Genomic DNA, 10,350 nt, shown 5'->3' on the forward strand with positions numbered 1-10,350 from the left:
ACGCTTCAAATTTCTTGAATCCACTGCCAAAAAACGAAGAGAGAGGATCCGTTTAATGGCTTTAATTGAGCTTAAAGACCTATGGAGCAAAAAGTTGAACCTCCTGCATGTATCTGATCAATCCATTTTTTCAAAACTAGCAAAACTTCTGAAAGACTACGAGCAGAAAAAAACAAAACTTTGATTCATTGAATGAACTGTTTGACATGACCAAGATGAAAGGCGAATGGTTGTGTAAAGAGGATGAGAACATCTACAAATATTCGACTGGCAAACCTGCTAGTCCCAATACCATCCACCCATCCAAGCGAAAGAGGGCAGTGGAAGCGACTGTGTCTACACTTACCTGCTTAGCACTACCTGATTGTTTCGAAAGTAGCACAGACTCATCCGAGAATAGTACAGACAGTCCTTGGGAGGATGACAATGCAGCATCAATGAGCAAAAGGAAGCATAACCCAACAGGCTTTGCAAGACATTTTGTTACATGCTCAAAGCTGTTGTCCCACAGAACAGCAGTGGTGTGCCGCCAGCTTTCTGGTGAGGGCATTGAAATCCCAACCCATGTCATTCAGTAATCCACAAGGTTATCTACATGAGAGCTCCTCAGGTGAAGAAACACTTGGTGAGCATGCTTCATCTGGAGAAGTGGAGGATACACTTTGGTGGCAAACACATTGAGGGCTTTGAATATCAGGCTGTGGTTGTCAAAAATGAATCTAAAGAAATTAAGTTGACTGCGGTAAAATTGAAAGATGGGAAAGCTAAAACAATTGCTGAAGAACTCCAAGATGTGTTAGAAGAGTTCAACCTGTGGGGATCAGTTGTGACGATTGTTGCTGACACAACAAACATGAATACCAGCAAGAAGACAGGCGTTGTTGTTCGGCTGCAGTAAATGTTCGAAAAGAAAGGTGACCCCAATCCCAAGTTCATCAGTTGCAAGCACCATGTGCTAGACCACGTTGTCATGGACGATGAGCTCCATGGGTCAACTAAATCACCAAACATCGAGTATTTCTTTGCGCAGGATTTAATGAGCAATTACGATAAATTGAAAGCAGCCTTCAGCAACTGTAAAACTGAGATTAAGCAAACAGGCGGCTGGAGAGATGACATAAAGATTCTTGACCACCTCACTCGTGTCTTCCGCCACTTAACTGAGAGGAATGAGATCCCCTTTGTGAAGTTAAAACAGATCCCAAACATCAGCAATGCACGCTGAAACTCGTTCCATTTTAGCCCTTCTTGCGTTTATTCTGATGCCAGAAAACCAGATCAGGTTGCGTAAAATCTGTTTATATATTTCTGACTTATGGGCTGACCATTGGTTCAGCAGTCAGTTGTTCTGCATTGAAGATTTTGAAGAACTATCTGAAGCTCTGAATGACTACCCAAAAGCTCTCAATTGCTTGAAAATCCACTAGAAAACAGATGACTCTCCAATCAACATTGCCCGAAGCAACCAGTGCTGCGAGCGTGCCATCAAAGTTATGCAAGAATTGCACGACTCCTGCCGCAACAAGGACAACTTATCACTGAGATTCATCCTCTCTAATGACATTATCACTGAGATTCATCCTCTCTAATGACATTATTGTGAATATTTGACTTCCTTGTGCGTTTGATGATCTTATATAATGTTGTATGCATGTGACTCTACGGCTTGTGTTCAATTTTGTATCTGCTTACAGTAACTTCAAAAATTTGGCCAAAAAGCTAATAAATAAAATTCTTAAAATCATTTTGTACGTGAAGTTTTTTTATCAAATCGCCTTGAATGTAATATTTTATTTAATCTTAATTGAAAGCTCATCAAATTAAGATACAGGGAAATGAGGTTGTATAAAAGTCATCACCCTAATATATATACATATATATATATATATATATATATATATATATATATATATATATATATATATATATATATATATATATATATATTTTATATATATATATATATATTTTATATATACATATGTATATATTTATTATAGATATATTTTTTATATATTTACATATATATATTTTATATTTATACATATATATATTTTATATATATATATATATATATATATATATACATATATATATATACAACCCGTAGATGTTGTCCGAAAGTTTTTTCTATATTTTGTTGACAAAAAGTAAAAATTAAAATGCAAGACCGGAATTATTTTTTTTTATTAATTGATAGACTGCCTGCCCCAACCAAACCCTCAGTCGATGTAGCAGCACTCCCTTGCGAGTCAGGCTATTTGTCAGTCGATGTAGCAGCACTCCCTTGCGAGTCAGGCTATAAGATAGTCGATGTAGCAACACTCCGCGCATGATTTACAGTAAAAAAAAATAAAAATAAAAACATTTTATTAAAAAAATTAAAAATAAAAACATTTTATTAAAAAAAATAAAAATAAAAACATTGCTTAAATTGTTAAAAACATTCAGAATGTTTTTAAAACATTCTGGTCAATTAAATTTGCGTTTTTGTGGTTTTTTTAAAAAACGATTTATTTGTAATTAAATTAATGGTTTTACTTTCGTCCAACACGCAAATGTTGGACGAAAGTCAAAAGTAATTAAAAGTGTGTTGGCGTAAGAATGACTTTTTTCCTTCCGCTCTTCCCAAAGACAACAAACTATAGATCTATACATATACACAATATATATATATATATATATATATATATATATATATATATATATATATATATATATATATATATATATATATATATATATATATATATAGTTTGTTGCGTTTGGGAAGCACGGAAGGAAAAAAGTGATTCTTATGCCAACATATACATCACTTTTAATTACTTTTGACTTTCGTCCAACATTTGCGTGTTGGACGAAAGTAAAAACCATTAATTTAATTACAAATTAATTGTTAAATAAAAAAATCACAAAAACGCAAATTTAATTGACCAGAATGTTTTTAAAAACATTCTAAATGTTTTTAACAATATAAACAATGTTTTTATTTTTGTTTTTTTTAATAAAATGATTTTTTTTTAATAAAGTGTTTTTATTTTTATTTTATGCTTTTTAATTTTTACTTTTTGTCAACAGAATATGGAAAAAACTTTCGGACAACATATAAGAGTTCTATATATATATATATATATATATATATATATATATATATATATATATATATATATATATACACACACACATATATATATATACATATATATGTATATGTTTGTGTATTTATATATATATACATATATATTTGTTGAATTTGGTAGTGGTGTAGTGGTAGAGCACTCGCTTCATAAGCGAGAGGTTCCAAGTTCGATCCCCACCACGTCCCTGGTAGTACCGCACTCAACTTGTTTCTCCGCGCAGCGACCTTGTTTGTCAAGTTTCGTGTTTTGGAGTTATAGAGTTGAGAGAGGGTTATAACCACAATTAAGTAGCCTCCTCGTCTGTAGTGGCCTTCTGGGCTTTGGGGAGGTGAATTGACAAAAAAAAAAAAAAAATGTGTGTGTGTGTGTGTAGAGAAAAAGAGAGCATTCTTGAGTTGCATGAAATTTAAATAAACAATGTTTACTTTAATTAGGGTTATAATAGAGCAGTAGATTGGTGGGCTCTTGGTGTTCTTATTTATGAAATGGCTGCTGGTTATCCTCCTTTCTTTGCTGACCAACCTATTCAAATTTATGAAAAAATTGTTTCTGGAAAGGTAAAGATTTTGTGTTATAATAATTTTAAACCTTATCTATCAAAAAGGTTTTTAAGATATTTTCAGCTTGTTAACAGTTTAATGAGTTTATTATGTGTCCTTCAAAAGTTCTCATGATTACTCTGTGATTACAAATTTAAAAGAGTAAAACTGGATTAAACTGCAGACTTATCTAACTAAATAACTTTTTTATTTTTCATTTTTTATTTTTCATTTTGTTTTTATTAGATAGGTAATAAAAAACTACATAAGATAATATAAATGTATGTTTAAAAAAAAAAAATTATTAAAAATAATAAATGTAAAGAAAAAAAAATTGTGCGGTTTTCGGCAACATTCTGATAAAACCGCACACTTGAAAAAATGTCGAAATTTTTAAATTTTAACTTTTTTCTTATTTTATTTAACACAACTTATATTTAAGAAACTATATTAAAGTTTTTACATTTTTTGCAACAACAAAAATTTAGTTCCAACTAGATATTTCTTTGATAAACATGTTTCTTTGCACAACCGTTCCTGACACATCGAATTTTTGTGTTGCAGCATTTCTGTGTGTAACTGTACTCTACACTTTTTACATTTTGCAACTTTCAATCGTTTGGCTGCTGGTACTTGTTCTTCATTATTGTTTTGCTGAGGTTGCTCAACATTGTTATGTTCAGGCATTTGAGTACTTGGCATAGAGAGTCTCTGTAAAACATATACCACTCTCGTACAGCAGTTTAAACAACAGTGGAAAATTTTGTTTATCTAAATTCTTACATTTTGAGTCTTTGTTATACTTTGTAAGAATTTCTTTCCATGCTTGTTTGACATGACAATAGACACCTCTATCCAATAGTTGTAGAGTATGCAAAGAATGCTCTAGTAAACAAATCAAGATTATATTGTGTTTTTTGCACAGCAGTACCACTTCCAAACCTATGTGAGTTGTATGCTATGTTAGTTATATCTATGAAAATATGAATACCACCAATTTGCTCAGTTTCGGGTATGAATACTTCTTTCAGCCATTCAATAAACGTATCATGCTCCATCCAACCTGATTTTGAAATTGAATATCTGGTGCCAACTGGACTACCTTTTGCCCAGTCAGGATGAAAGTTTCTTTTGGCTTTATATATCACAAATGGTGGTGCAAAATGTCCATCAGCATTGCAGCAATTGTTTACAGTATAATGAATTTTTTCATTTTTGCCAGTAAGTTTAAATGCATGTCTTGTCCTTTATCGACACACTACAGTTGCTTTGCCTTGATCACCCAAAAAACCTGTTTCATCACAATTCCGAATATGCGACCCAGAAGTTATACCAGTCTGTTAATATTGCTTGGCGATGCATTCAAAATAATGATCACTTGTTTCTGGCGTGCAAGAAGCGGCTCTTTTAGATGCTAAGTTATCCACCTTTCTTGTTGAAATTTCTTTTGGCCATCTTTTCATAAAGGCATACAACCAGTCTTTACCAGGCTTTTTGTTCTAGCTGCATAAAAATTATACTATCAGAATTAAAATTAAATTTCCAACAAGTTTGGTTCAAGCGCTATTTTGTTCACAACAATAAAAAATATTTAAAAATTTTGACTCCTCGTTAAAGTTGTATATAAAAAGAAAAAAATGCAGTTGAATCGACATATAATTTTATCAATTTGAATAGAGAAGATAGTTCTGTATTTGAATCTGTTTTTATTTTTTTCATAGCCGTATCTGTTTAGTTTTTATTTGATAATTTCGATCATTGTGCGGAATGATACGGTGTGTGGTTTGATATGGTGTGTGGTTTGACCCGGTTTTACTCTATATTTTTTATCATACAAAAGTTTTTTTGAAAAAACAATATTTTAAATTTTGTTGTTTCTTGCTGTTTATTTATCAAAATTGTTAAATATACATTAATAAAGTTAAGAAGTGTTAGTTTTATTTTTAAACTTTTAATAATATTTTACTTAGCTTTATTTTTTTCTTCAAACAAAACAAACTTCAACTCTTAAACTTTTCAAGTTAAACTCTTTAAACACATGTAAAAAAGAAACATTTATAAACATGTATTACTATATGGTTTTTTTCCTCAGAGAAAATCTTACACAAAATATTCTTAACCTTTTATGAATAATATGCATCATTTCATCAAATTTATTTTTAAATAATCTTAGTCCATTATTAACTTTATGGATCTTATCATTTATAATGTAGGTGGTGTGAGAACTACTATTTATAGAATATCTACAGATAAAATGTATTTTTTTACACAATAAATTGAACTCCCTTTTGCAACCAAAAATAAACATTATTTTTAATCAAACTTTTAGATATAATAAACTTATATCTGATGACAGTATCCTGATAAAGGAGATTAAAACTTTTATATAAGGTAATCTAGTAATAACTTTGTTTGCTTTATATAAATATAAAAAGCAAAAAAAATCTTGACAAGTTTTGTTTGCTTCATTTTATTTTACCCATTAACTACTGCAATTAAATGTCATGAAATTTTAAATCAAATTATTATGAAATAAATTATTAAATTAAACTATCATGAAATAAATTAGTTTTTTGATAGACTGCCTAAAACCATAGTTGATTAAAGACTTGTCTACTACTGTTTATTTAGGTTTGCACAGTACTAGAACACAGCATTAAGTCTTCTGCTTGCAAAATGGTCACTTTAACTTTTAGAAAATGAAAAAAGTTAAATAATTGTAAACAAATTTTATTGCTGTTTCCTTTACAGGTTGATATTTCCTTCCCAAAACCTCAGTTTTGGGAAGGAAATATCAACCTGTTCAAAAACTGTCATCAAAGATGGATCATCTTTGATGACAGGTCAAATACATTTGATTTCCAAAATGCAGATGCAAATATTTTTATTTTAGGTTAAGAAAAATATAAATATTTTCCTTTTTTTTTTAAACTAATGAACCTTATATAACTTTGTTACTTAAATTTTTAATTAGCTAATTTTTGTTCTCTATTAAAATATATATTTGTTCTAAATCTTAAAGCAAAAAATTAAAGAAAATAGTTCATATCTCAAAAATATTTCTACTTAAAAATTCAAAAACAAAAATAAATTTTCTGTTGTTTAGGTTCTGTCAGGGTAATTTGGGTATAGTGAGGTAATTTGGGTATAAGTTATATTTCCTGTATAAAAATTAGTTATTATGTATTCAGGCATATAAAAAAACTGTAGCATAAAAAAACAAGACTCTTCTAAAAATATAGGTTATGTACAAACGTCAGTGACATAAAAACAATAGCATCAAAGCGTTGTTATTTGTTATTTCATTAAGATATTTTTATCTAATTTAGGTATGTATACATTACATATAAATACTTTAATTTTAATTTGAGCTACTGAGATATATTATTTGTTTTGTTATTACTTATTTAAAAGTTTGGGGTAATATGAATATAATTGTCGTAAACTTCAAAACTAACCTAACTTTTTGTTTCGATCATGCCACACACATATTGAAAAAAACAACATGTTCAATATGATAGCAATTATCTACAAAGGGCTAAAGATGATGTTAAAAACAGAAAATCAATGTGTGTGTATATATATACACACAAACACACACACATGCACAAAAGCCTTCCAGGAGAAGGCTTTTGTGTGTGAGAGTGCGGTCGCATGACTTATTTGACCATGCATATAAAATTTTGTTTTAATGACTTGGCTGCTGCCCCTAGCATGTTTTAAGTTAGCATTTAAAAAATGTGCTGAATAAGCAAATGTAAACTTAAATTAAAATAAAAAATAAACAAATTATAAACTGGAAAGAGAAATAAAAACACAAAACTAAACTGAAAAAAAAAAATCTTGACAAATGAAAAATTGAGTAAAAAATAAACCAAAAAAATAAAAGCATAAAATTAATGTTTTTATTTCAATTTAAAAGTGATTCACTACAAAGAGTTTAGAAAAAATCGAAGTTTTAAAGTTATTTAATCCAAGCCTAATTAATTGGAAACTTAATTATTTAAAAATTTGAAACTTTGATGTTTTTTAATGTCTATATAGCAAACAAATCATTGAAAAAATTATCCATTAGTAGGGTTTGAACCCTCATCCAATGCCAACATAACAGCCTCACAAATGATACAATTTTTCATTATTTTATATAGGTATTTGTGATCTTCAAGAATTTTTTAAGTTTTTCTTGAAGTATTCCAAGGAAAATGTGGCTATTTATTGTAGTATTAGAATGCAAGTTCCATAAGCCATTTTTTTGATTGACGGTAATTGCATATCATGATTTTGGAGCAATATTTAACAGTCAAATATTAAAAACAAATATTGGGGGTTGTATTGTTGGCAAGGTAGGTGTCTAACCCTAGTAGAAAGACAACCAAGTTGTTCAATTAGTAATTCGTCACTAAATATTACAGCCTCCCAATCTTCTGCTGACCAGCAGAAGATTGGGAGGTATGTATTCCTGACAAAAGGCTGTAGTGTCTATTTATTTATTTATTTATTTTTTGAGAAAGGCAAAGTTTTTTTGCTGGAACATGGCTCTTTAAATAAAATTGTTTGCACAAACTTCTTTTAATTATCACACTTGATGCAAACCTGTGGGTTTTTTATAGATGAAATTTCAGCACTGGAAAATGGATACGCTTTTGCATAAAGATGAATGCGGCCTTTTGAGTAGTCATTTTTGGTCATATAGTTTGGGTTTGCTTTTTTAGTCATCATTTCAAAATATTGTTCCAATATTTTGAAATGATGACTAAAAAAATTTGTGATATACCTATGTGTTACATTAAAATGTGCAGCAATAACAGTCAGTGTCAAATCCTTTTTCATGCAAAATACCAATATGAGCATGTTTTTCTGTTTTTAATTTATTAGTTTTTCCCATAAATGATAATTTAATTTATTGCTAAAATAACGACAAATTATGACTAAAACAAATTTAGTGGTTTAAGAAATAAATTACCTATGCATATAATTTTAATACTCACAATTTTGAATATAAAAAATAATTTTTAAACAAATCTTTTGTTTTTTTTGCAAATTTTAAAAATCTTCCAAACTAATATGTTATATATACAAATATATATTCCGATATTGCATAATGGCAACATGTCAGTAAAAAACAGACAACTCCTTTTATTTTAAAATAATATCAACTTTGCAGCGGTTTCTCTTTTATTAATCATCATTCACTGTGCTTTTATTTAACATCATTCACTGTGCATTCACTGATACTGCCAGGGTAAATTTTGGTTTGCTCTAAATTTTTTTGTTTATTTACAATTATTGGTTTAAATAAAGTATTTTAAAATCTAAACTAACTTTTAAACATAGAAATTTTAGATTTAATTAATTAAAATGTCTAAAATAAGTTGTGTCATTTTATGATTACATCATCTATTCAAGTTGTTACAAAATGTTGCAATACAGATAAAAATAATAATTATTATTATGGTTAAAAGCGATCATATAAAACTTACATTTTTCGTCAAAACGGCTGAGGAAAAATGTCTAATTTGTGCATGCTGCTTTATTTCCTTTGGAAAAGGATCACATAAACTTATTAAAGTAATTCCCACAGTACAACTTCATATTCAAAATTTATTTTGGAGGGAAAATGATGTAGAAAAAGAGTCCAAAAAACATTTGTAATTCTTGCAAAACAAATTTATATGCATTGAACAGGGGTGAAACATCAAAATTAAATGATTGGATTTAGAAAATATCTCGAATTAACAGACAAAAACTCAGAAGATTCATGGCTCAAGTCGAGTTATATAATCTTTAGAGGTTACCACAGAACTGGTTTGGATGGTAACAATTCACAGAGACTTAAATAAATTTGATAATTTAGAAGTTAACCTTCTAAGTGCAGCCTCTATATTACCAAATATGATATTTCTCCAACCTGTAGTTAGCTGTCTTAGAAAGTTTTCAATTATTAAAACAAAAGGTTTATTGGAGAATTATTGCTGTTTATTGCATGTTTATTGGAGAATTATTGCTGAATCAGTTTCAGATTTTAAAAAAGCTTTCAAAAATCTGCAGCTTCATCTTCTGGAAAAGTTTAACTACCAATTAAATATTAGCTGGAAAGTTCATATTTTAGTATGTCATCTTGTTCCTTTTCTTCAGCATAGTCAGTTTGGGCTTGGTGTATATGCCAAGCAGGCTGGAGAAAGTGCTCACCACTATCACTATCAAGTATGGAAGTGATACAGGCGTCATTTAGAACACAATGATTATGCAAAACAGCTTCAGAAAAGAACACAATGATTATGCAAAACAGCTTCAGAAAAGAACACAATGATTATGCAAAACAGCTTCAGAAAAGAACACAATGATTATGCAAAACAGCTTCAGAAAAGAACACAATGATTATGCAAAACAGCTTCAGAAAAGAACACAATGATTATGCAAAACAGCTTCAGAAAAGAACACAATGATTATGCAAAACAGCTTCAGAAAAGAACACAATGATTATGCAAAACAGCTTCAGAAAAGAACACAATGATTATGCTTCAGAAAAGTTGATATTTGGTATAGTAAGTAGTCCTTTTATCTCCTTTTTTAAAATTTTAATAATTGTGAACTTTGAAATGATTGAGTTATAAGGAATTTCAATATTTCATGTTAAACTGTTACATTTATTGCATTTGCATTATATTATT

General features: G+C 29.3%; 1 protein-coding gene across 1 annotated transcript in view; it reads left to right on the forward strand.

Annotated features, from left to right (window-relative positions):
- LOC100198292 (cAMP-dependent protein kinase catalytic subunit alpha) overlaps positions 1 to 10,350 on the forward strand; it is a 39,921-nt gene that overhangs the window by 26,519 nt on the left and 3,052 nt on the right. The window contains exon 8 of the mRNA XM_065801121.1: positions 3,575 to 3,697. Within this exon, the coding sequence (XP_065657193.1) occupies positions 3,575 to 3,697 (123 nt within the window). The remainder of the gene's footprint in view (positions 1 to 3,574; positions 3,698 to 10,350) is intronic.

Source organism: Hydra vulgaris, chromosome 07 (assembly GCF_038396675.1).
Source record: "Hydra vulgaris chromosome 07, alternate assembly HydraT2T_AEP".
NCBI classification, from domain to species: domain Eukaryota; kingdom Metazoa; phylum Cnidaria; class Hydrozoa; order Anthoathecata; family Hydridae; genus Hydra; species Hydra vulgaris.